Below are 27487 nucleotides of genomic sequence, written 5' to 3' on the forward strand. Positions count from 1 at the left end.
TATGCAGGTCAAGATACACTACGTGACCAAAAGTATTTGGACACTTCCTCGTCGAACATCTCATTCCAAAATCAAGTGCGTTAATATGGAATTGGTCTCCCCTTTGCTGCTGTAACAGCCTCCACTCTTCTGGGAAGGCTTTCCACTAGATGTTGGAACATTTCTGTGGGTACTTGCTTCCATTCAGCCATGAGAGTATTAGTTAGGTTGGGCAATTAGGTCTTGCTCGCAGTCGCCGTTCCAATTCATCCCAAAGGTGTTCGATGGGGTTGAAGTCAGGGCTCCGTGCAGGCCAGTCAAGTTCTTCCACACCGATCTCGACAAACCATTTCTGTATGGACCTTGCTTTGTTCACAGGGGCATTGTCATGCTGAAACAGGAAAGGGCCTTCCCCAAACTGTTGCCACCAAGTTGGAAGCACAAAATCGTCTAGAATGTCATTGTATGCTGTAGTGTTAAGAGTTCCCTTCACTGGAACTAAGGGGTCTAGCCCAAATCATAAAATACAGCCCCAGACCAGATTTTTCTGTTGGAGTGCCAGATGGTGAAGTGTGATTCATCACTCCAGAGTACACATTTCCACTGCTCCATAGTCCAATATTGGTGAGCTTTACACCAGTCCACCCGGCGCTTGATATTGTGCATGGTGATCTTAGGCTTGTGTGCGGGGGCACGGCCATGGAAACCGATTTCAGGAAGCTCCAGACGAACAGTTCTTGTGCTGACGTTGCTTCCAGAGGCAATTTGGAACTCAGTAGTCAGTGTTGCAACCAAGGACAGCTTGTGTGGTCTACCACTTTGCGGCTGAGCTGTTGTTGCTCCTAGACTTTTCCACTTCACAATAACAGCACTTACAGTTGATCTGGTCAGCTCTAACAGGGCAGACATTTGACGAACTGACTTGTTAGAAAGGTGACATCCTATGACGGTGCCACATTGAAAGTCACTGAGCTCTTCAGTAAGGCCATTCTACTGCCACTGTTTGTCTATGGAGATCGCATGGCCGTGTACTCGATTTTATATACCTATCAGCAACAGGTGTGGCTGAAATAGTCGACTCCACTCATTTGAAGGTGTGTCCACATGCTTTTGTATGTACTCTGTGTGAGTGAGCTCAGTATCAATGTACTGTATGTATATTCATCATAGATTTATTAAAACGATTGTGTTTGTGTTTCATCCCAATAGCACAGTCCGTTCTTTGCAGAGCAGCTGACAGCGTTCCAGGTGTGGCTGACCATGGGAGTGGAGAACAGGAACCCCCCCGAACAGCTCCCCATCGTACTGCAGGTACACACACACAGACACACACACAGACACACACACACACACACACACACACACACACACACACAGACACACACACCAACGGCAGTAAAATATCTACCCTCCCCGAAAAACATTTTTCAGTTTTCTGAGTCTTTCTCTTTAAATCGCCATAGAAATGGCCTCTTTCAACGTTGAATGACTGGGTTTTGAGGAATAGAAAGTCACGGATCTGGAGATGAAAATAACAAGGGTATCAAGTTGAATTTGATTGGTCTGAAGTGTGGAAACGACTCCTAATCTTACCACCTCCCAATGCCGAAATATGGAAGATCTAAACTAGCAACGGTTCCAACAAACTAACGTTCTTATTTAATCAGTAAGCATATTAAGGTTATGTGATTCGTAATGACATTGGCTAAAGAGAACTAGGTTTCGACTAGGGCTGTCAAACGATTAAAATAATGAATTGCAATTAATCACATTAAATTCCGTAGTTAATCGCAAATGTTACTTTTGGTGCAAAATAAAGATTTTTCCATTTAAAAACAAAAGCTGTGTATTGAGTTGTAGGTGTGTAGGGACTGAAACACCAAAAATATTATGTATCACAATTTTCTTAATGGCATATTCACCATAAACAAGTTAAGAAATACAAAATTCCTGTAACTTACTAATTCTCCCAGTAGGCCACACACACACTGTTAACGCTTTAGCCAATCCAAATTATTGTTCTCCCAATTGCTGATTGGAGGGTTGGCTATAAAAAAATAACTTGTACTATGGATACCAAGAACAAACAGCATAAACCTGTCCAACAATGTCATGAATTCCACAGAACATAAACCTGTGACCATACACTTCAGTCGTCCTTATTTCTTTTCACTGAGCCAGTTGCTTAGACAAACACGCCTGTTGACATTTTGAGATGATAAAGCTACTCTCTTCTTCTGTACGATATGCCCAGAGAGTGATTACAACCTCTCACACGGTTCTGATGTGGCAGGCGTTGCCAGGTACCTTCGTACAATGCAGGCCAGCCTGTTGTGTGCCCCTGCATGCTGTGACCACCACTATAGTGGACAGTCCTCCATACTCTGCTTTGTAACGCTCCACACATTTCTCAATGGACTCCTCCTCTTCATCACACTCAGAAGAACTGAGCAAGAGGGCAGCTTTCTTCTTTGGTGGCTCTGAATATGTTGCTTTATCAGGGTGCTGTGCAGGCTTCTCTTCCTTCAGCTAGTTGCTGACCAAAGCCCACACCTCACCCCTCTCAGGTCTGGGAAGGCTCTTCAGGTCCTTAAACCTTGGGTTAGTGCTGTGGCCATGTGAGGTTGGTGTTTTGCAGCGTTTGGTTTTCTGCAGCGTTTGGTGGGCTGTGTTTGACATGTCCAGAAAAAAATCTCCACACAAATCAAACTAAGAAAATGCGTTAATGGTGTCCAAAAAAAATCTATGCATTAAAAATGTTACACATTAGCGCGTTATTAATGCGCTAACTTTGACAGCCTAGTTTAGACATTAAGTAGCGCCCTCTTGAATTTAGACAGTATTTCACTACATTCTAGTCAATGCCCTATATAATGCTGAATGTCATTGTCATCAATTAACTGCATTACATTCACAAATCATTTGAATTTAGATGCTAACGAATCCTAACAATAAGTTACTGGATCTGATGGTTTGCTAGCCTGCTAGCTAGCCCGACTGCTACTTCCGAAATAATAGGGTTTGCAACAATAACAGCCAAGTTTAATCTTAAACAACAGTCCAAACAACATGTAAATGTTAGGCCTGTTAGAACACAACATTTATTATGAAATTTACAGGCAAATCACTACACATCCTGGTCTCTCATGATTGAAGCCTTTTCCTTTGGCGCTCACATAAGCAATGCTAGCTAGCTAAGTAGCTAACCCTGCTGCATCTAGTGTTTTCAACAATAACTAAATACCTTAGCGACTGTCCAAGCAACCATCGAACAACACTATAGGCTGTTTGGAACTAATAAAAAGTATGACGTTTACAATTAATTCTTCTAAAATATAGGCTTATTATAAACTGGGTGGTTCGAGTCCTGAATGCTGATTTGGCTGACAGCAGTGGTATACCACGGGTATGACAAACATCTATTTTTACTGCTCGAATTACGTTGGTAACCAGTTTATAATAGCAATAAGGCACCTCAGGGGTTTGTGGTAGATGGCCAATATACCAAGGCTAAGGGCTGTTCTTATGCATGACGCATCGCGGAGTATTGGCCCCTCATGCCTTACGCTTTGAACACACCGATTGCGTCATTGCATCACTGCTACGTAACATTTTGCGCAGCTAGGCAACTATACTGATGCAGGTATCTTTTGCAGACGGTCACATGCGGTTGGACACATGGAGGAGAGAATCATTTTCGCAGTATCCTCAAAACCGTGTCTTTTTGACACAACTGCTGACAGCTACAGGGACATAAACACAAAAAATGCTGCTTGGAGACAAGTGTCCACGATAGTAGGATTGCCAGGTCGGTTTAGTAGTGGGCATGTGCCAGATGTGGCTAGTTAACGTGACCCACAACAATGGGTCCTGGAGAAGACTAGTCTACCTTCATCAGAGCAGAATGCACCCCAATTTTCTTTTCATTTGGTAACATTGCATAATTAAAAAAGGATTCTAAACCAACTTTGGGAAAAGTTATAGTCCTAATGAACATTCTGTAAAAGTACATCTGATGTCAAATAGGGACTATTAACTAGAGAGCCCTTTAGCTGGCTAGGTTGCACATAAAAACAATGTATCAAATATCAATCAATTATGGTATCAAAGGCTTTAAAAATGTACTAGAATGTAGCTTACCGGTGACAAATCGCCAGGCGTTCAACTGGGCTGATGGACTCCCGGTAGTTGGTATCCATCCGGATGATCCTGGCTCCAACCATCTGAAGCAGGTGATCGAACTGGCTTAGGTTCAGACGAAAGTAACTTCGGAATTCCTCTCCAAGCAGTCGAAGCTCTTGAATGAGACGGTGGAACTCCCCTGCCTGCTTTCGGGACTTTAACCATCTCTGGACCCACACAGACCTGCGCTTTCGGCGGGGCTGGTCCCGGCCCAACTTCCTCAACGTTGGTCTCATTGTTGAAAGAGCCGACTCTGCTATCTTGACTATTTATTATTGCATTTCACTCCAAAACTGCATTTTGGAGGGACATTATATTATAGGCTCTCACAATTAATTTGTGGATGTCATCGAATAAATAATATACTTGGCAAATAAATGAATTAAAAAAATGTAAAATTTTCCAGTCAAACTGTTTTTATTATGTAATCCCACTTTTTTTTTTACTGGATATGTGTGCAACAAAAATTCAACATTCACATTTTGCTACTTTCTGTCAAGTCTACGCATACAATTTCATGCATACGTTCGATTTACACAGAACGCACTGCAACGCAATGCTGCAAGGCAAACGCAGCGTTAAATTGGAAATGAATGTACTTCTGGTGTATCGAAACGCAATGACGCAGTCGGTGTGTTCGAAGCGTTAGTGCTTAATTGGAAACAACGCAATGGGAGCTGCAACTTCATCGGTGACGGTGGGAGTGGTTTTACAGAATGGAATCATGAGAGTTTGAGCCTTGAACAACAGAAAAGTATTGTCATAAGCTGACTAAATGTCATTATAGATTTTTGAGCATCTATTTAAAATATTTATAGATGTTATTAGACAAAGACAACCAGAGCAACATAAACCAGGGAGTTCCAATATGATCAGAAAACTAAAGACTGGTTATATAGAAAGCTGACTATGATTTAATTTAATGTATTAGTCATCTCAGGGATCCTACTTGAAAACATCACAGAAGTCAATAGACATGAAGTCATAAAATTACACTAAAACTGTGTAGGACATCACTAAATACGTCATAATATTGGTGTAACGGTACGCGTATTCGTATCAAACTGTTTGTTACGGGGACCTTGGTTCGGTCCGCGCTGTCATCCTGAATGAATGCATAAAATATATATATATTTATATAATACATTTAAAGAACGAAGCCTCTTGTGTAAATCTGAGCTGACAAAACATTTTAGACTATTCCGTTAAAACAACTGGAGCCTATGCGCTTGTTGTAATCAAAATTCTAATGGGCGCATTTCAGCCTGTCCTGTTGTGAGGCGCAGCCGGGGACTCGTTCTGTACGATGGTGAGTGATGGGGTTGATAATCCAGGAGGATTCTCCATCGTTGTTTAAATCTCAGTTTGGGAACAATATGTCTTCCCCTGTAATTACCCTATATGTATTTTTAAATCGTGACCACTGCAAAAATATACAATTATAATAACATTCCAAATGTTTAAAGTGGCGTGGCGGAGTTGCCCTTAAAATGTCAAGCGGTTGCTGTGCTGTCTGTAAGCCTGGCTCAGTTAAATCATGGCCTGCTCTCTATCTCCACCAATAATGCATTTATCTGCCTCGCTAGCTCCTTGCACTCTCTCTCTCTAGTTCTCGCTGCTCTCTCTCTCCTTCCATCACCCTCTCCCTAACGCCCTTTATGTCAGGCTATGTTTTCTTTAAAGTGGCACTTCACAGCAGCAGTAGCCCCATGTGTTGTTGTGCTGGCCTAGCCCCTATGCTGTACGGCTCCATGCGGTACTCAGCGTGGTCATTTCCCCCTGACTCAGCAGAGCAGTGAGCTGCAGCCTTCCCTCACACGTCCACGGGGGAAAGAAAGGCAAATAAAAACCAGGAGACGGTCTGGGAGAACCATAGGGAAGGGATAGTGTGGAGCGGTTTTCTTTTTTGTTGGGTGGGTGCGGAAGCGGGTGTGTTAGTGGGTGTGCGCATTTAGAGCTTTGTACACACCCACGTAAGCTCTTACACACACACACACACATACACGGTAGAACAGACAATCTTGCGTTGATCTGTAATATATAAAGCTGTGACATTGCGTTCTCAGCGATATATAGCGTGTGATTGTGTGTAATCTATTGATAAGGAGCTTTGGGAAAATAAGTAAAAGAGAGGAGGGGTCAGACAGAGAATGCCTCTTGTAGTAACAGACTTCCCATTGAAACAAAAGGATTGAGAAAGATGACGATGTCATTGTGATGTCCTACGACTGCTAGCTCAGAAGGGTTGGAGTTTGAGGAGAGACACTCTCACAAAGCCCATTCAATCATTATGACAGTGTATCAGTGGGTGGCTGCAGATTGAACATCTGTACGTACCGGTACTGGTTGATTCACTCCCTGATGATAACCCACACGCTTTGACAGGACAATGAAAGAGCAGATTACTCTGTCATTTGAGCTGGTCTTGCTCTGTTAGGTGTGTGTGGTGTGCGTGCGTGCGTGCGTGCGTGCGTGCCCACTTATGATGCTGATTAGTCACTGTCACTTGTCTCAGCAGTTGGGACAAGATTGATGAGTGACTTTGCTATTCTGTGTGTGTGTGTCATTAGTGGCTGTTTATATAATACCATCATTCAGAAGTATACTTTTTCATCCCTCCGATTCAAACCGTTCTTAACTCGCTGAATACAGACAGACCACAAATTCCCAGGCTCTCCTTTCCCAGGTGTTCCCCTGGAGGGTTGAGGGGTAGCCCTGGCACGGTCCGACCCCGGTCTCCTCCTGCGTTCCCTCACGGTCGTTGGGTTGAGGTCACACTGCTCTAATAATACACAAAGCCATGATAGAAATAGCAGTGTGTATGGGTTGGTCGGGGGGGTGGGCCGTGAGGAATCCGCTCCCCCTCCGTGCGCACATGTCCTCTCGCCCACAACGCGGTCGCATGGGGACACGCCAACGTCCGGTCCTGGTGGTGCTGGCGTGCCAAAAACACACACAATCTGTTACCATAACACCCCACCCACATGCTTACAAATGCAATGTCATATACCGCAGGGAACCAGTGGAGGCTGGTGGGAGGAGCTATAGGAGGACGGGCTCATTGTAATGGCTGGAATGGAGTCAAACGTGTGGTTTCTATGTGTTTGATCTGTTTGATACCGTTCCATTGATTCCATTCCAGCCAGTACAATGAGCCCGTCCTCCTATAGCTTCTCCCACCAGCCTCCACTGATGGGAACACAGCCATACACATGTATTCATATTCACCTCATTACACACAGACCTATTATGCTAATAAGGTATGTGCACCTGAAGCAGCCAAAACTCTCACACACGTCACACACACACACACACACACACACACACACACACACACACACAGAGAGGGAGAGCGAGACAAACAACCGCCAGTGCCAGCATATTGGCTAGTGGTGTGAGCCACCTGTTCCAGCTCTCCTTTTGCTCGCGATGCCACTAAACACGTTGAACGCACCACAGTATTGACCTCTGCCCCTTCCCTGGTCTCTTTCAGGTCCTCTTGAGTCAGGTTCACAGGCTGAGAGCGCTGGACCTGCTCGGCCGCTTCCTGGACCTGGGGCCCTGGGCCGTCAGTCTGGTGAGAAACTATACAGCGTTCTTGTCTACCAATACACAAACACATAGCCTAAATACAAGGTTAGCTAGCACAGAGAGATGATTATTGTAGATAAACAAGCACTCATCTACTGTCTGGTGAGAAACAATCTATATCAACTAGTAGACATGAAAAATAAGATAACTCATGTCAAAGATACTGTGTCCGTAAAATGTATGTAGGTTCAGAACTTTTGTCAAACCTCACAGCATAGTTAAAAGAAGAAGTCTAATAGAAATCAGAACTGGATGGTGTTCAGAGATAGATGGGAGGGGTTGAGGGTAGCTGAAGGATGGGACTAAAAACAAACAAAAGATAACTCTTGTAAAATATACTTTGTCTGTAAAATGTATATAGTACTGTATGTATAAGCTGGAAGTAGAAGCCTAAGTCTTGTCGTCCATTAGTTTACTCCAATTAGGGAAGGGGTGGTATATTTAAAATAAATAGACACAGATTTAAGGCCTTAGGGGCCTCTGAGTCTTTTTATTATTATACAGGTGTTGCTAAAAACACACAATACTTAAAGCCAGTTGTGATTTCTTTGGGTTTGAACTTTAAAGTGAATAATATCTCTTGTGTGTGTTCAGGCCCTCTCAGTAGGGATCTTCCCCTACGTGTTGAAGCTGCTACAGAGCTCTGCGCGGGAGCTCCGGCCCCTGCTGGTCTTCATCTGGGCTAAAATCCTGGCTGTGGACAGCGTTAGTAACACACATACATACACACTAGCACATCTACACATGCATCCCACACACTCACTGTACACCATTACAATAACCAACCCATACCAAACTCCTACCATCATAGCAAGCTACATTTTAATTGTTGCACTTTATTTTAAACCAATTTCACTCTCCCTACAGAATAGCTGATATGTGTCTATATAGGGACAGTCAAGTTGTATCTATCACATGGAGCAGCTCTGTGTGGCTGTACAGAGACACGATTGCCTTAGTCTATAACAGTCCCAGATAAAAGCAGAAAATATGTCTATCTGAACCCATTCAGTCAGTTAATGTCAGTCATTCAGTTTAACATCAGTTGACGTTATTGTGGAGTAATCATCATCAGGAGATTGGTGATCAGGAGATTGGTGATCAGGAGATTGGTGATCAGGAGATTGGTGATCAGGAGATTGGTGATCAGGGGATTGAGTTGTGAGAGGCTGCAGCCTACACACACAGACCACTTTAAGAAATGGAACACTAGTCACTAATAATGTTTACATATCTTGCGTTACTCATCTCATATGTATATACTGTATTCTATCCTACTGTATCTTAGTCTATGCCGCTCTGACATTGCTCATCCATATATTTAGATATTCTTAATTCCTTACCTTTACTTAGAGTTGTGTGTATTGGGTTTATGTTGTGAAATTGTTTCATATTACTTGTTAGATATGGCTGCCCTGTCGGAACTAGAAGCACAAGCATTTCTCTACACCCGCAATAACATCTGCTAAACACGTGTATGTGACCAATAAGATTTGATTTGTGCTACTTATTTTAGTCAATCCTCAACCAACTTAAGTATTTAGCTAGCGATTGGATATCAATATTGGGTAATGTTCGTAGAGGCCGTGGCATAAGTATGTGGTAGGCGTGTTTATAGTACACACTCGCGTACTAGGTTATCCGTAACACAAAGAACATTGCCCTTTGGGCACATTTTAGCTGTTGATCAAAATGGCCACCCTAAAACTCACTTACACAAAGCATATTCTTACTTACATGGTAGAACTAACCGTATAACCCTAAGGTAGTAGGACAGTCGTAGTATTCTAGTGATTCTTCAGCATCCAGACACCCGAGTTGTCACAGTGTTTAGTCTATGGTTAAGAATAATCAAAGGAACAGGAAGAGAAGTAATTTTTTTTCTCTTTCCGTTTAGTAGTGTGACTTAGCCTAGACATTATTGAATAACAACACCTAAGTCTTTAACCTTGGTTATAAATATGACTAGACTAACTTACTGGATTGTTTCTTTCTCCTCTCTCGCTCTCTAGTCGTGTCAGGCAGACCTGGTAAAGGACAACGGGCACAAGTACTTCCTGTCTGTCCTGGCCGACCCCTACATGCCTGTGAGTATCACCCAATCAGAGCATGAGAACTGAAAGCGCCACAGGGCACCCATGGGTGTGACCCAGATGTTACCCTTAACCATAGATCTAGAATCGGATTGCCCTTACCTCCGATCATAACCTTTTCCATTATAGCTGAGAATATATCTGACCCTGTATCAGTGGTTAGTGACAACTTCTACTTACTCAAACATGTTGTGTGCTATGATCCATAGCTCCCAGTAATGAATGAGGTGTTGGGGAACTGAGTTGATACATGGCAGTTGACTGTGTTTCTTGTGTTTTCTGTTTCAGGCTGAGCACCGCACCATGGCTGTCTTCATCCTGGCTGTGATTGTCAACAGCTACACCACCGGCCAGGGTGTGTGTGTGTGTGCGTGTGCGTGTGCGTGTGCGTTAGGGGAGAATGTGGTAAATTATTCGATGAAGAAATCACTTTAAAGATGACGCTATTATAAAGCAAGCCCCACATTGATTAAAATCCCTTCAACAGACACACTCATTAATTCTCCCCAACTCTCAGTAGAGTAAAGTCATATTTTCAACATTTCCTCCCATTCTGCTCTCTCTCCTGACAACACTTTATCATGGCAACTGTCACCATATACTCCTCATTTATTCCCAGAAACTGCTCCAGACCTCTTCACGTGGGTTTTAGTGTTTAATTGAGTCTATCATAGATCCACATAGACTTACAAACCCCCCCCTCTCTCTCTCTCTCTCTCTCTCTCTCTCTCTGTCGGTCTTTCTGTCAGTCGCTCTGTCGTTTGCGCTCTCTCTTCCCTCCTCTCTATCTCTCTCTCCCCCTCTCCCCCTCCCTCCCTCCCTCCCTCCCTCCCTCCTTTCTCTCTCTCTCTCTCCCTCCTCGCTCGCTCGCTCGCCCTGTCTGTCCTGTCTGTCCTGTCTGTCCTGTCTGTCTGTCCTGTCTGTCTGTCCTGTCTGTCTGTCCTGTCTGTCTGTCCTGTCTGTCTGTCTCTGTCTGTCTGTCTCTGTCTCTGTCTGTCTCTGTCTGTCTCTGTCTGTCTCTGTCTGTCTCTGTCTGTCTGTGTTTACTTAATGTTCTCCATCTCCCATTGGCTCTGTGTTAATAATAGATGAGCTCCAACATTACAGAGACGTGCCGCTGGTGGATTGGTTGGAACATGTGGTCTAAGCTTCAGGGGTTAAGAGTGATAGTACTCCTACTGGTCGGGCTCAGCTACGGTGTGATCACGTTAAAACGTTGTTAAACCATTGTTACAACTTGTACACAAATCCCTGAACTGCTCTAGTTGTCTGATGGAGGATAGTTTGACACTGCCACAATGCAGATAGTCTGCCAAAATAGGTATAGGCTTTCAAATGGTGGCTTTTCATAGCCACAGGAACCAGTACAACCCCACATAAAAGGTGACGAACTCTTAGCTGTCAAGCTTTAGACGTCGACCCTTCATGTTCACAGTGGGAGGTAGAGGTTAGTTCCCTGGAGGTTTTGCCCATAGACTTCCAGATGTGAAGCTCAGCTTAAAGCCAAGTCATAAAGTGTGTGTACATCCTACAGGGTCTCATCAAAGGAAACTGTGTGGACGTGTGTGTGTGTGAATTACTGACATGGCCTCCCAACTCCTTTCTCGTCCTCCCCCCAGGAGGCCTGTCTGCAGGGGAACTTGATAGCCATCTGCCTGGAGCAGCTCTCTGACCCTCACCCCCTGCTTCGTCAGTGGGTGGCCATCTGCCTGGGACGCATCTGGCAGAACTTTGACTCGGCCCGCTGGTGTGGTGTCAGGGACAGTGCCCACGAGAAGCTCTACAGCCTGCTGTCCGACCCCATACCTGAGGTGAGAGGGAAGGAATACACAACTTTCAGACGTACACACACACCTTTGGGATGTACACGCACACCTTTGGGATGTACACACACACCTTTGGGATGTACACACACACCTTTGGGGACGTACACACACACCTTTGGGACGTACACACACCACCTTCTGGGACGTACACACACACCTTTGGGACGTACACACACACCTTTGGGACGTACACACACACCTTTGGGACGTACACACACACCTTTGGGACATGCACTCGGTGGCTGTGTGTGTGTGTGTAACAACTAACAGATTGAGGGTTCAGTGGCTCCTTTAGGATTTCGAGGACCTGAGGGACAGTGAATAGTCAGTTTGCGCTGTATTTCACTCACCTCACATGGGTGAAATGCAGGGCACACATACACACTGGGACAGAGAACATCTGTTGCCAGCAGCCTAGCAGGGCAACCTCTCTCTCTAGAGGCCAGGCAGCTGCTGTGGCTGAGTGGTGAGACCAGGGTCTGCATCCACTCTGGCTTACACACACACACACACACACACACACACACACACACACACACACACACACACACACACACACACACACACACACACAAACCTTGTGTGAGTGTACCCATGCACACACTTACAATGCCTGAAGAGAATTGGGTATTTGAGCGCATCACCAGGAACTTCGGAGAACCCAGACACCAACGCAAACCACAATTTAAAAATTTATATTTATTACTTAACTAGTTTGATCAGTTCCCTCCTCTTCAGGGACCAGATTCACAAAACCTTCTTAAGAAGAAATTTCTTCTTAACTGCCATTTTTTCCTTAACTATAGACTTAAGAAGAAAGTTAAGCGAAGTTGCTATTCCTCAAAGGTTCTTGGAAATGTTCTTGTGCTATTTCTTATGTTTCTCCTTAAGCAAAAAGTTAAGAAGAAATGTGATTCTTGGAAATGTTCTTAGTTCCAAGATATCTGAACCCTTGTCTTAAACTCAGGGCAGTGAGAGAAAAAGCTCATGATAACAATTGAACATGTTTAATTCCCTCACAAACTTCATCTAAAAGTTTCAGTATTGATTATTTTAAACCCAAGAACATGTTTTAGAACAGTAATCTCACTAAGAAATATGCTAACATGATTGCCATTGCTAGCTAGATACAGTGCCTTGCGAAAGTATTCGGCCCCCTTGAACTTTTCGACCTTTTGCCACATTTCAGGCTTCAAACATAAAGATATAAAACTGTAATTTTTTGTGAAGAATCAACAAGTGGGACACAATCATGAAGTGGAACGAAATTTATTGGATATTTCAAACTTTTTTAACAAATAAAAAACTGAAATATTGGGCGTGCAAAATTATTCAGCCCCCTTAAGTTAATACTTTGTAGCGCCACCTTTTGCTGCGATTACAGCTGTAAGTCGCTTGGGGTATGTCTCTATCAGTTTTGCACATCGAGAGACTGAAATTTTTGCCCATTCCTCCTTGCAAAACAGCTCGAGCTCAGTGAGGTTGGATGGAGAGCGTTTGTGAACAGCAGTTTTCAGTTCTTTCCACAGATTCTCGATTGGATTCAGGTCTGGACTTTGACTTGGCCATTCTAACACCTGGATATGTTTATTTGTGAACCATTCCATTGTAGATTTTGCTTTATGTTTTGGATCATTGTCTTGTTGGAAGACAAATCTCCGTCCCAGTCTCAGGTCTTTTGCAGACTCCATCAGGTTTTCTTCCAGAATGGTCCTGTATTTGGCTCCATCCATCTTCCCATCAATTTTAACCATCTTCCCTGCCCCTGCTGAAGAAAAGCAGGCCCAAACCATGATGCTGCCACCACCATGTTTGACAGAGGGGATGGTGTGTTCAGGGTGATGAGCTGTGTTGCTTTTACGCCAAACATAACGTTTTGCATTGTTGCCAAAAAGTTCGATTTTGGTTTCATCTGACCAGAGCACCTTCTTTCACATGTTTGGTGTGTCTCCCAGGTGGCTAGTGGCAAACTTTAAATTACACTTTTCATGGATATCTTTAAGAAATGGCTTTCTTCTTGCCTCTCTTCCATAAAGGCCAGATTTGTGCAGTATACGACTGATTGTTGTCCTATGGACAGAGTCTCCCACCTCAGCTGTAGATCTCTGCAGTTCATCCAGAGTGATCATGGGCCACTTGGCTGCATCTCTGATCAGTCTTCTCCTTGTATGAGCTGAAAGTTTAGAGGGACGGCCGGGTCTTCGTAGATTTGCAGTGGTCTGATACCCCTTCCATTTCAATATTATCGCTTGCACAGTGCTCCTTGGGATGTTTAAAGCTTGGGAAATCTTTTTGTATCCAAATCCGGCTTTAAATTTCTCCACAACAGTATCTTGGACCTGCCTGGTGTGTTCCTTGTTCTTCATGATGCTCTCTGCGCTTTAAAAGGACCTCTGAGACTATCACAGAGCAGGTGCATTTATACAGAGACTTGATTACACACAGGTGGATTCTATTTATCATCATTAGTCATTTAGGTCAACATTGGATTATTCAGAGATCCTCACTGAACTTCTGGAGAGAGTTTGCTGCACTGAAAGTAAAGGGGCTGAATAATTTTGCACTGCCAATTTTTCCGTTTTTTATTTGTTAAAAAAGTTTGAAATATCCAATAAATTTCGTTCCACTTCATAATTGTGTCCCACTTGTTGTTGATTCTTCACAAAGAATTACAGTTTTATATCTTTGTTTGAAGCCTGAAATGTGGCAAAAGGTCAAAGTTCAAGGAAATGTGGCAAAAGGTCGAAAAGTTCAAGGGGGCCGAATACTTTCGCAAGGCACTGTAGATAGCTAGCTAAAGCGGTTGCCTAGCAACACACGTCTTATTAAGAAGATTTGTTGGAAGATATTTGAACCTACTAAGAAAATCATAGAATCTTAAGATGTTGAGGAACTGCACTTACAAACTATCTTATGAACCTCTTGTTTTTTTCTTAAGAAGCTTACGTTTTTGCATAAGAAGTGTTTTGTGATTCTGGGCCCAGTTCCTCGCTTTAAAATGAAGGTGTGTGTCAAGTACCCCATATAATGCAGAGAGTGAGTGAGAGAGATGGACAGAGTGAGAGAGATGGACAGAGTGAGTGAGAGAGATGGACAGAGTGAGAGAGATGGACAGAGTGAGAGAGATGGACAGAGTGACAGAGATGGACAGAGTGACAGAGATGGACAGAGTGACAGAGATGGACAGAGTGACAGAGATGGACAGAGTGACAGAGATGGACAGAGTGACAGAGATGGACAGAGTGAGAGAGATGGACAGAGTGAGAGAGATGGACAGAGTGAGAGAGATGGACAGAGTGAGAGAGAGATGGACAGAGTGAGAGAGAGATGGACAGAGTGAGAGAGAGATGGACAGAGTGAGAGAGAGATGGACAGAGTGAGAGAGAGATGGACAGAGTGAGAGAGAGATGGACAGAGTGAGAGAGAGATGGACAGAGTGAGAGAGAGATGGACAGAGTGAGAGAGAGATGGACAGAGTGAGAGAGAGATGGACAGAGTGAGAGAGAGATGGACAGAGTGAGAGAGAGATGGACAGAGTGAGAGAGAGATGGACAGAGTGAGAGAGAGATGGACAGAGTGAGAGAGAGATGGACAGAGTGAGAGAGAGATGGACAGAGTGAGAGAGAGATGGACAGAGTGAGAGAGAGATGGACAGAGTGAGAGAGAGATGGACAGAGTGAGAGAGAGATGGACAGAGTGAGAGAGAGATGGACAGAGTGAGAGAGAGATGGACAGAGTGGGGGGGAGAGGCCAGAGATGGGGGGGGAGGCCAGAGTGGGGGGGAGAGGCCAGAGATGGAGAGAGGGAGAGGCCAGAGATGGAGAGAGGGAGAGGCCAGAGATGGAGAGAGAGTGAGAGGCCAGAGATGGGGGGGAGAGGCCAGAGTGGGGGGAGAGGGCCAGAGATGGAGAGAGAGTGAGAGGCCAGAGATGGAGAGAGAGAGAGAGGCCAGAGATGGAGAGAGAGAGAGAGGCCAGAGATGGAGAGAGAGAGAGAGGCCAGAGATGGAGAGAGAGAGAGAGGCCAGAGATGGAGAGAGAGAGAGAGGCCAGAGATGGAGAGAGAGAGAGAGAGGCCAGAGATGGAGAGAGAGAGAGAGGCCAGAGATGGAGAGAGAGAGAGAGGCCAGAGATGGAGAGAGAGAGAGAGGCCAGAGATGGAGAGAGAGAGAGAGGCCAGCGATGGAGAGAGGGAGAGGCCAGCGATGGGGAGGAGAGGCCAGCGTGAGGGGGAGGCCAGCGTTGAGGGGGAGGCCAGCGTTGAGGGGGAGGCCAGCGAGAGGCCAGAGATGAGAGAGAGAGAGAGAGAGATGAGAGAGAGAGAGAGAGAGGCCAGCGATGAGAGGGAGAGAGAGAGAAGACAGCGATGAGAGGGAGAGAGAGAGAAGACAGCGATGAGAGGGAGAGAGGAGAGAAGAGAGGGAGAGAGGCCAGCGTTGAGAGAGGGAGAGAGGCCAGCGTTGAGGGAGGGAGAGAGGCCAGCGTTGAGGGAGGGAGAGAGGCCAGCGTTGAGAGAGGGAGAGAGGCCAGCGTTGAGAGAGGGAGAGAGGCCAGCGTTGAGAGAGGGAGAGAGGCCAGCGTTGAGAGAGGGAGAGAGGCCAGCGTTGAGAGAGGGAGAGAGGCCAGCGTTGAGAGAGGGAGAGAGGCCAGCGTTGAGAGAGGGAGAGAGGCCAGCGTTGAGACAGGGAGAGAGGCCAGCGTTGAGACAGGGAGAGAGGCCAGCGTTGAGACAGGGAGAGAGGCCAGCGTTGAGACAGGGAGAGAGGCCAGCGTTGAGACAGGGAGAGAGGCCAGCGTTGAGACAGGGAGAGAGGCCAGCGTTGAGACAGGGAGAGAGGCCAGCGTTGAGACAGGGAGAGAGGCCAGCGTTGAGACAGGGAGAGAGGCCAGCGTTGAGACAGGGAGAGAGGCCAGCGTTGAGAGAGGGAGAGAGGCCAGCGTTGAGAGAGGGAGAGAGGCCAGCGTTGAGAGAGGGAGAGAGGCCAGCGTTGAGAGAGGGAGAGAGGCCAGCGTTGAGCGAGAGAAGGCCAGAGATGAGCGAGAGAAGGCCAGAGATGAGCGAGAGAAGGCCAGAGATGAGCGAGAGAAGGCCAGAGATGAGCGAGAGAAGGCCAGAGATGAGCGAGAGAAGGCCAGAGATGAGCGAGAGAAGGCCAGAGATGAGCGAGAGAAGGCCAGAGAAGGCCAGAGATGAGAGAGAGAAGGCCAGAGATGAGAGAGAGAAGGCCAGAGATGAGAGAGAGAGAGAGAGGCCAGCGATGAGAGAGAGAGAGAGAGGCCAGCGATGAGAGAGAGAGAGAGAGGCCAGCGATGAGAGAGAGAGAGGCCAGCGATGAGAGAGAGAGAGGCCAGCGATGAGAGAGAGAGAGGCCAGCGATGAGAGAGAGAGAGAGGCCAGCGATGAGAGAGAGAGAGGCCAGCGATGAGAGAGAGAGAGGCCAGCGATGAGAGAGAGAGAGGCCAGCGATGAGAGAGAGAGAGGCCAGCGATGAGAGAGAGAGAGGCCAGCGATGAGAGAGAGAGAGGCCAGCGATGAGAGAGAGAGAGGCCAGCGATGAGAGAGAGAGAGGCCAGCGATGAGAGAGAGAGAGAGGCCAGCGATGAGAGAGGGAGAGAGGCCAGCGATGAGAGAGAGGAGAGAGGCCAGCGATGAGAGAGAGAGAGAGAGGCCAGCGATGAGAGGAGAGAGAGAGGCCAGCGATGAGAGCGAGAGAGAGAGGCCAGAGATGAGAGCGAGAGAGAGAGGCCAGAGATGAGAGCGAGAGAGAGAGGCCAGAGATGAGAGAGAGAGGCCAGAGATGAGAGAGAGAGGCCAGAGATGAGAGAGAGAGAGGCCAGAGATGAGAGAGAGAGAGGCCAGAGATGAGAGAGAGAGAGGCCAGAGATGAGAGAGAGAGAGGCCAGAGATGAGAGAGAGAGAGAGGCCAGAGATGAGAGAGAGAGAGAGGCCAGAGATGAGAGAGCGAGAGGCCAGAGATGAGAGGGCGAGAGGCCAGAGATGAGAGGGCGAGAGGCCAGAGATGAGAGGGCGAGAGGCCAGAGATGAGAGGGCGAGAGGCCAGAGATGAGAGGGCGAGAGGCCAGAGATGAGAGGGCGAGAGGCCAGAGATGAGAGAGCGAGAGGCCAGAGATGAGAGAGAGAGAGAGAGAGAGAGAGAGAGGCCAGAGATGAGAGAGAGAGAGGCCAGAGATGAGAGAGAGAGAGAGAGAGAGAGAGGCCAGAGATGAGGGAGAGAGAGGACCAGCGATGAGAGAGAGGGAGAGGCCAGCGATGAGAGAGAGAGGCCAGCGGTGAGAGAGAGAGAGAGGCCAGCGATGAGAGAGAGAGAGAGAGGCCAGCGATGAGAGAGAGAGAGAGGCCAGCGATGAGAGAGAGAGAGAGGCAGCGATGAGAGAGAGAGAGAGGCCAGCGATGAGAGAGAGAGAGAGAGGCCAGCGATGAGAGAGAGAGAGAGAGGCCAGCGATGAGAGAGAGAGAGAGAGGCCAGCGATGAGAGAGAGAGAGAGAGGCCAGCGATGAGAGAGAGAGAGAGAGGCCAGCGATGAGAGAGAGAGAGAGAGGCCAGCGATGAGAGAGAGAGAGAGAGGCCAGCGATGAGAGAGAGAGAGAGAGAGAGAGAGGCCAGCGATGAGAGAGGCCAGCGATGAGAGAGAGAGAGAGGCCAGCGATGAGAGAGAGAGAGAGGCCAGCGATGAGAGAGAGAGAGAGCCAGCGATGAGAGAGAGAGAGGCCAGCGATGAGAGAGAGAGAGGCCAGCGATGAGAGAGAGAGAGGCCAGCGATGAGAGAGAGAGAGGCCAGCGATGAGAGAGAGAGAGGCCAGCGATGAGAGAGAGAGAGGGAGAGAGGCCAGCGATGAGAGGGAGAGAAGGCCAGCGATGAGGAGAGAGGCCAGCGATGAGAGAAAGAGAGAGAGAGGCCAGCGATGAGAGAGAGAGAGAGAGAGAGAGAGGCCAGCGATGAGAGAGAGAGAGGCCAGCGATGAGAGAGAGAGAGGCCAGCGATGAGAGAGAGAGAGGCCAGCGATGAGAGAGAGAGAGGCCAGCGATGAGAGAGAGAGAGGCCAGCGATGAGAGAGAGAGAGGCCAGCGATGAGAGAGAGAGAGAGAGGCCAGCGATGAGAGAGAGAGAGAGAGAGAGAGAGGCCAGCGATGAGAGAGAGAGTGCCAGCGATGAGAGAGAGAGAGAGAGAGGCCAGCGATGAGAGAGAGAGAGAGGCCAGCGATGAGAGAGAGAGAGAGAGAGAGAGAGGCCAGCGATGAGAGAGAGAGAGACCAGCGATGAGAGAGAGAGAGAGAGAGAGAGAGAGAGGCCAGCGATGAGAGAGAGAGGCCAGCGATGAGAGAGAGAGGCCAGCGATGAGAGAGAGAGAGGCCAGCGATGAGAGGGAGAGGCCAGCGATGAGAGAGAGAATGAGAGCGAGGACAGCGATGAGAGAGAGAGAAGCCAGCGATGAGAGAGAGGCCAGCGATGAGGGAGGGAGAGAGAGGCCAGCGATGAGTGAGAGAGAGAGGAGAGAGAGAGAGAGAGAGAGGCCAGCGATGAGAGAGAGAGGCCAGCGATGAGAGAGCGAGAGGCCAGCGATGAGAGAGAGAGAGGGAGAGAGGCCAGCGATGAGGGAGAGAGGCCAGCGATGAGGGAGAGAGGCCGGCGATGAGGGAGAGAGGCCAGCGATGAGGGAGAGAGGCCAGCAATGAGGGAGAGAGGCCAGCGATGAGAGGGAGAGAGAGAGGCCAGCGATGAGAGAGAGGAGAGAGAGAGAGAGAGAGGCCAGCGATGAGAGAGAGAGAGGCCAGCGATGAGAGAGAGAGAGGCCAGCGATGAGAGAGAGAGAGGCCAGCGATGAGAGAGAGAGAGAGGCCAGCGATGAGAGAGAGAGAGGCCAGCGATGAGGAGAGAGAGAGAGGCCAGCGATGAGAGAGAGAGAGAGAGGCCAGCGATGAGAGAGAGAGAGGCCAGCGATGAGAGAGAGAGGCCAGCGACGAGAGAGAGAGAGAGAGAGGCCAGCGATGAGAGAGAGAGAGAGAGAGGCCAGCGATGAGAGAGAGAGAGAGAGAGGCCAGCGATGAGAGAGAGAGAGAGAGGCCAGCGATGAGAGAGAGGCCAGCGATGAGAGAGAGAGAGAGGCCAGCGATGAGAGAGAGAGAGAGGCCAGCGATGAGAGAGAGAGAGAGGCCAGCGATGAGAGAGAGAGAGAGGCCAGCGATGAGAGAGAGAGAGAGAGGCCAGCGATGAGAGAGGGAGAGAGAGAGGCCAGCGATGAGAGAGAGAGAGAGAGAGGCCAGCGATGAGAGAGAGAGAGAGAGGCCAGCGATGAGAGAGAGAGAGAGAGGCCAGCGATGAGAGAGAGAGAGAGAGGCCAGCGATGAGAGAGAGAGAGAGAGGCCAGCGATGAGAGAGAGAGAGAGAGGCCAGCGATGAGAGAGAGAGAGAGAGGCCAGCGATGAGAGAGAGAGAGAGAGAGGCCAGCGATGAGAGAGAGAGAGAGAGGCCAGCGATGAGAGAGAGAGAGAGAGGCCAGCGATGAGAGAGAGAGAGAGAGGCCAGCGATGAGAGAGAGAGAGAGGCCAGCGATGAGAGGAGAGAGAGAGGCCAGCGATGAGAGAGAGAGAGAGAGGCCAGCGATGAGAGAGAGAGAGAGGCCAGCGATGAGAGAGAGAGGAGGCCAGCGATGAGAGAGAGAGAGGCCAGCGATGAGAGAGAGAGAGAGGCCAGCGATGAGAGAGAGAGAGGCCAGCGATGAGAGAGAGAGAGGCCAGCGATGAGAGAGAGAGAGGCCAGCGATGAGAGAGAGAGAGGCCAGCGATGAGAGAGAGAGAGGCCAGCGATGAGAGAGAGAGAGGCCAGCGATGAGAGAGAGAGAGGCCAGCGATGAGAGAGAGAGAGGCCAGCGATGAGAGAGAGAGAGGCCAGCGATGAGAGAGAGAGAGGCCAGCGATGAGAGAGAGAGAGAGAGAGGCCAGCGATGAGAGAGAGAGAGGCCAGCGATGAGAGAGAGAGAGGCCAGCGATGAGAGAGAGAGAGAGGCCAGCGATGAGAGAGAGAGAGAGGCCAGCGATGAGAGAGAGAGAGAGAGGCCAGCGATGAGAGAGAGAGAGAGGCCAGCGATGAGAGCGAGAGAGAGAGGCCAGCGATGAGAGGAGAGAGAGAGGCCAGCGATGAGAGCGAGAGAGAGAGGCCAGAGATGAGAGCGAGAGAGAGAGGCCAGAGATGAGAGAGAGAGGCCAGAGATGAGAGAGAGAGGCCAGAGATGAGAGAGAGAGGCCAGAGATGAGAGAGAGAGAGGCCAGAGATGAGAGAGAGAGAGGCCAGAGATGAGAGAGAGAGAGGCCAGAGATGAGAGAGAGAGAGGCCAGAGATGAGAGAGAGAGAGAGGCCAGAGATGAGAGAGAGAGAGGCCAGAGATGAGAGAGCGAGAGGCCAGAGATGAGAGAGCGAGAGGCCAGAGATGAGAGAGCGAGAGGCCAGAGATGAGAGGGCGAGAGGCCAGAGATGAGAGGGCGAGAGGCCAGAGATGAGAGGGCGAGAGGCCAGAGATGAGAGGGCGAGAGGCCAGAGATGAGAGGGCGAGAGGCCAGAGATGAGAGGGCGAGAGGCCAGAGATGAGAGAGCGAGAGGCCAGAGATGAGAGAGAGAGAGAGAGAGAGAGAGAGAGAGGCCAGAGATGAGAGAGAGAGAGGCCAGAGATGAGAGAGAGAGAGAGAGAGAGAGAGGCCAGAGATGAGGGAGAGAGAGGACAGCGATGAGAGAGAGGGAGAGGCCAGCGATGAGAGAGAGAGAGAGAGGCCAGCGGTGAGAGAGAGAGAGAGGCCAGCGATGAGAGAGAGAGAGAGAGGCCAGCGATGAGAGAGAGAGAGAGGCCAGCGATGAGAGAGAGAGAGAGGGCAGCGATGAGAGAGAGAGAGAGGCCAGCGATGAGAGAGAGAGAGAGAGGCCAGCGATGAGAGAGAGAGAGAGAGGCCAGCGATGAGAGAGAGAGAGAGAGGCCAGCGATGAGAGAGAGAGAGAGAGGCCAGCGATGAGAGAGAGAGAGAGAGGCCAGCGATGAGAGAGAGAGAGAGAGGCCAGCGATGAGAGAGAGAGAGAGAGAGAGGCCAGCGATGAGAGAGAGAGGCCAGCGATGAGAGAGAGAGAGGCCAGCGATGAGAGAGAGAGAGGCCAGCGATGAGAGGGAGAGGCCAGCGATGAGAGAGAGAATGAGAGCGAGGACAGCGATGAGAGAGAGAGAAGCCAGCGATGAGAGAGAGGCCAGCGATGAGGGAGGGAGAGAGAGGCCAGCGATGAGTGAGAGAGAGAGAGAGAGAGAGAGAGAGAGAGGCCAGCGATGAGAGAGAGAGGCCAGCGATGAGAGAGCGAGACCAGCGATGAGAGAGAGAGAGGGAGAGAGGCCAGCGATGAGGGAGAGAGGCCAGCGATGAGGGAGAGAGGCCGGCGATGAGGGAGAGAGGCCAGCGATGAGGGAGAGAGGCCAGCAATGAGGGAGAGAGGCCAGCGATGAGAGGGAGAGAGAGAGGCCAGCGATGAGAGAGAGAGAGAGAGAGAGAGAGGACAGCGATGAGAGAGAGAGAGGCCAGCGATGAGAGAGAGAGAGGCCAGCGATGAGAGAGAGAGAGGCCAGCGATGAGAGAGAGAGAGAGAGGCCAGCGATGAGAGAGAGAGAGAGAGGCCAGCGATGAGAGAGAGAGAGAGAGGCCAGCGATGAGAGAGAGAGAGGCCAGCGATGAGAGAGAGAGGCCAGCGACGAGAGAGAGAGAGAGAGAGGCCAGCGACGAGAGAGGAGAGAGAGAGGCCAGCGATGAGAGAGAGAGAGAGAGAGGCCAGCGATGAGAGAGAGAGAGAGAGAGGCCAGCGATGAGAGAGAGTCCAGCGATGAGAGAGAGAGAGAGGCCAGCGATGAGAGAGAGAGAGAGGCCAGCGATGAGAGAGAGAGAGAGAGGCCAGCGATGAGAGAGAGAGAGAGACCAGCGATGAGAGAGAGAGAGAGGCCAGAGATGAGAGAGGGAGAGAGAGAGGCCAGCGATGAGAGAGGGAGAGAGAGAGGCCAGCGATGAGAGAGAGAGAGAGAGAGGCCAGCGATGAGAGAGAGAGAGAGAGGCCAGCGATGAGAGAGAGAGAGAGAGAGGCCAGCGATGAGAGAGAGAGAGAGAGGCCAGCGATGAGAGAGAGAGAGAGAGGCCAGCGATGAGAGAGAGAGAGAGAGAGAGGCCAGCGATGAGAGAGAGAGAGAGGCCAGCGATGAGAGAGAGAGAGAGAGGCCAGCGATGAGAGAGAGAGAGAGAGGCCAGCGATGAGAGAGAGAGAGAGAGGCCAGCGATGAGAGAGAGAGAGAGAGGCCAGCGATGAGAGAGAGAGAGAGAGAGGGCCAGCGATGAGAGAGAGAGAGAGAGGCCAGCGATGAGAGAGAGAGAGAGAGGCCAGCGATGAGAGAGAGAGAGAGAGGCCAGCGATGAGAGAGAGAGAGAGAGAGGCCAGCGATGAGAGAGAGAGAGAGAGGCCAGCGATGAGAGAGGGAGGCCAGCGATGAGAGAGAGAGAGAGAGAGGCCAGCGATGAGAGAGAGAGAGAGGCCAGCGATGAGAGAGAGAGAGAGGCCAGCGATGAGAGAGGCCAGCGATGAGAGAGGCCAGCGATGAGAGAGGCCAGCGATGAGAGAGAGAGAGGCCAGCGATGAGAGAGAGAGGCCAGCGATGAGAGAGAGAGGGAGAGAGGCCAGCGATGAGAGAGAGAGGGAGAGAGTCCAGCGATGAGAGAGAGAGGGAGAGAGTCCAGCGATGAGAGAGAGAGGCCAGCGATGAGAGAGAGAGAGAGGCCAGCGATGAGAGAGAGAGAGAGGCCAGCGATGAGAGAGAGAGAGAGAGAGAGGCCAGCGATGAGAGAGAGAGAGAGATGCCAGCGATGAGAGAGAGAGAGAGAGAGGTCAGCGATGAGAGAGAGAGAGGCCAGCGATGAGAGGGGGAGAGAGAGGCCAGCGATGAGAGAGAGAGGCCAGCGATGAGAGAGAGAATGAGAGCGAGGACAGCGATGAGAGAGAGAGAGAAGCCAGCGATGAGAGAGAGACCAGCGATGAGAGAGGGAGAGAGAGACCAGCGATGAGTGAGAGAGTGAGAGAGAGAGAGAGGCCAGCGATGAGAGAGAGAGGCCAGCGATGAGAGAGAGAGGCCAGCGATGAGAGAGAGAGGCCAGCGATGAGAGAGAGAGGCCAGCGATGAGAGAGAGAGGCCAGCGATGAGAGAGAGAGGCCAGCGATGAGAGAGCGAGAGAGAGGCCAGCGATGAGGGAGAGAGAGGGAGAGAGGCCAGCGATGAGTGAGAGAGGCCAGCGATGAGTGAGAGAGGCCAGCGATGAGGGAGAGAGGCCAGCGATGAGGGAGAGAGGCCAGCGATGAGGGAGAGAGGCCAGCGATGAGGGAGAGAGGCCAGCGATGAGGGAGAGAGGCCAGCGATGAGGGAGAGAGGCCAGCGATGAGGGAGAGAGGCCAGCGATGAGGGAGAGAGGGCAGCGACGAGGGAGAGAGGCCAGCGACGAGGGAGAGAGGCCAGCGACGAGGGAGAGAGGCCAGCGACGAGGGAGAGAGGCCAGCGACGAGGGAGAGAGGCCAGCGACGAGGGAGAGAGAGAGGCCAGCGACGAGGGAGAGAGAGAGGCCAGCGACGAGAGAGAGAGAGAGAGAGGCCAGCGACGAGAGAGAGAGAGAGGCCAGCGACGAGAGAGAGAGAGAGGCCAGCGATGGAGAGAGGCCAGCGATGAGAGAGAGAGAGAGAGGCCAGCGATGAGAGAGAGGCCAGCGATGAGAGAGAGAGAGAGAGAGAGAGAGGCCAGCGATGAGAGAGAGAGGGAGAGAGTCCAGCGATGAGAGAGAGAGAGGGAGAGAGTCCAGCGATGAGAGAGAGAGGCCAGCGATGAGAGGGAGAGAGGCCAGCGATGAGAGGGAGAGAGGCCAGCGATGAGAGGGAGAGAGACCAGCGATGAGAGAGAGGCCAGCGATGAGAGAGAGAGGCCAGCGATGAGAGAGAGAGAGGCCAGCGATGAGAGAGAGAGAGGCCAGCGATGAGAGAGAGAGAGGCCAGCGATGAGAGAGAGAGAGGCCAGCGATGAGAGAGAGGGAGAGAGAGGCCAGCGATGAGAGAGAGGGAGAGAAAGAGGCCAGCGATGAGAGAGAGAGAGAGAAAGAGGCCAGCGATGAGAGAGAGAGAGAGAGAGAGAGAGGCCAGCGATGAGGGAGAGAGGCCAGCGATGAGAGAGAGAGAGAGAGAGGCCAGCGATGAGGGAGAGGGTCCAGCGATGAGAGAGAGAGGGAGAGAGTCCAGCGATGAGAGGGAGAGAGTCCAGCGATGAGGGAGAGAGTCCAGCGATGAGAGAGAGAGGCCAGCGATGAGAGAGAGAGGCCAGCGATGAGAGAGCGAGAGGCCAGCGATGAGAGAGAGAGAGGCCAGCGATGAGAGAGAGAGAGGCCAGCGATGAGAGAGAGAGAGGCCAGCGATGAGAGAGAGAGAGAGAGAAAGAGGCCAGCGATGAGAGAGAGAGAGAGAGAGAGGCCAGCGATGAGGGAGAGAGGCCAGCGATGAGAGAGAGAGGCCAGCGATGAGAGAGAGAGGCCAGCGATGAGAGAGAGAGAGAGGCCAGCGATGAGAGAGAGAGAGGCCAGCGATGAGAGAGAGAGAGGCCAGCGATGAGAGAGAGAGAGGCCAGCGATGAGAGAGAGAGAGGCCAGCGATGAGAGGAGAGAGAGGCCAGCGATGAGAGAGAGAGAGGCCAGCGATGGAGAGAGAGAGAGGCCAGCGATGAGAGAGAGAGAGAGGCCAGCGATGAGAGAGAGAGAGAGGCCAGCGATGAGAGAGAGAGAGAGGCCAGCGATGAGAGAGAGAGAGAGGCCAGCGATGAGAGAGAGAGAGAGGCCAGCGATGAGAGAGAGAGAGAGGCCAGCGATGAGAGAGAGAGAGAGGCCAGCGATGAGAGAGAGAGAGAGGCCAGCGATGAGAGAGAGAGAGAGGCCAGCGATGAGAGAGAGAGAGAGGCCAGCGATGAGAGAGAGAGAGAGGCCAGCGATGAGAGAGAGGAGAGAGGCCAGCGATGAGAGAGAGAGAGAGGCCAGCGATGAGAGAGAGGGAGAGGCCAGCGATGAGAGAGAGAGGGGCCAGCGATGAGAGAGAGAGGGGCCAGCGATGAGAGAGAGAGCGAGAGAGGCCAGCGATGAGAGAGAGAGAGAGGTCAGCGATGAGAGAGAGAGAGAGAGGCCAGCGATGAGAGGGAGAGAGAGGCCAGCGATGAGAGGGAGAGAGAGGCCAGCGATGAGAGGGAGAGAGAGAGAGGCCAGCGATGAGAGAGAGAGAGAGAGAGGCCAGCGAGCGAGAGAGAGAGAGAGGCCAGCGATGAGAGAGAGAGAGGCCAGCGATGAGAGAGAGAGAGGCCAGCGATGAGAGAGAGAGAGGCCAGCGATGAGAGAGAGAGAGGCCAGCGATGAGAGAGAGAGAGGCCAGCGATGAGAGAGAGAGAGGCCAGCGATGAGAGAGAGAGAGGCCAGCGATGAGAGAGAGAGAGGCCAGCGATGAGAGAGAGAGAGGCCAGCGATGAGAGAGAGAGAGAGAGGCCAGCGATGGAGAGAGAGAGAGAGAGGCCAGCGATGAGAGAGAGAGAGAGGCCAGCGATGAGAGAGAGAGAGAGAGGCCAGCGATGAGAGAGAGAGAGAGAGAGAGACCAGCGATGAGAGAGAGAGAGAGAGAGGCCAGCGATGAGAGAGAGAGAGAGGCAGCGATGAGAGAGAGAGAGGCCAGCGATGAGAGAGAGAGAGAAAGAGGCCAGCGATGAGAGAGAGAGAGGCCAGCGATCAGAGAGAGAGGCCAGCGATGAGAGAGAGAGGCCAGCGATGAGAGAGAGAGGCCAGCGATGAGAGAGAGAGAGAGAGAGAGGCCAGCGATGAGAGAGAGAGAGAGAGAGAGACCAGCGATGAGAGAGAGAGAGGCAGCGATGAGAGAGAGAGAGAGGCAGCGATGAGAGAGAGAGAGGCCAGCGATGAGAGAGAGAGAGAAAGAGGCAGCGATGAGAGAGAGAGAGGCCAGCGATGAGAGAGAGAGGCCAGCGATGAGAGAGAGAGGCCAGCGATGAGAGAGAGAGAGAGAGGCCAGCGATGAGAGAGAGAGAGAGAGAGGCCAGCGATGAGAGGGAGAGAGAGAGAGGCCAGCGATGAGAGGGAGAGAGAGAGAGGCCAGCGATGAGAGGGAGAGAGAGAGAGGCCAGCGATGAGAGGGAGAGAGAGAGAGGCCAGCGATGAGAGGGAGAGAGAGAGAGGCCAGCGATGAGAGGGAGAGAGGCCAGCGATGAGAGAGAGAGAGAGGCCAGCGATGAGAGAGAGAGAGAGGCCAGCGATGAGAGAGAGAGAGAGAGAGGCCAGCGATGAGAGAGAGAGAGAGAGAGGCCAGCGATGAGAGAGAGAGAGAGAGAGAGGCCAGCGATGAGAGAGAGAGAGAGAGAGAGGCCAGCGATGAGAGAGAGAGAGCGAGAGAGGCCAGCGATGAGAGAGAGAGAGAGAGACCAGCGATGAGAGAGAGAGAGAGAGGCCAGCGATGAGAGAGAGAGAGAGAGGCCAGCGATGAGAGAGAGAGAGAGAGAGAGGCCAGCGATGAGAGAGAGAGAGGCCAGCGATGAGAGAGAGAGGCCAGCGATGAGAGAGAGAGAGAGAGAGGCCAGCGATGAGAGAGAGAGAGAGAGAGAGGCCAGCGATGAGAGAGAGAGAGAGAGAGAGAGGCCAGCGATGAGAGAGAGAGAGACCAGCGATGAGAGAGAGAGAGAGAGGCCAGCGATGAGAGAGAGAGAGAGAGGCCA

At 50.6% G+C, this 27487-nt stretch overlaps 1 protein-coding gene across 1 annotated transcript in view; it reads left to right on the forward strand.

Moving 5' to 3' along the window:
* The window catches only part of LOC106588110 (regulatory-associated protein of mTOR), a 215231-nt gene that overhangs the window by 139398 nt on the left and 48346 nt on the right, over positions 1 to 27487 (forward strand). Inside the window, exons 12-17 of the mRNA XM_082965118.1 lie at positions 1189 to 1290; positions 7655 to 7738; positions 8347 to 8457; positions 9765 to 9839; positions 10134 to 10202; positions 11468 to 11656. Coding sequence (XP_082821244.1) covers positions 1189 to 1290; positions 7655 to 7738; positions 8347 to 8457; positions 9765 to 9839; positions 10134 to 10202; positions 11468 to 11656 — 630 coding nt within the window. The remainder of the gene's footprint in view (positions 1 to 1188; positions 1291 to 7654; positions 7739 to 8346; positions 8458 to 9764; positions 9840 to 10133; positions 10203 to 11467; positions 11657 to 27487) is intronic.

This window comes from Salmo salar, chromosome 02 (assembly GCF_965601325.2).
Source record: "Salmo salar chromosome 02, fSalSal1, whole genome shotgun sequence".
Taxonomy (NCBI): Eukaryota; Metazoa; Chordata; class Actinopteri; order Salmoniformes; family Salmonidae; genus Salmo; species Salmo salar.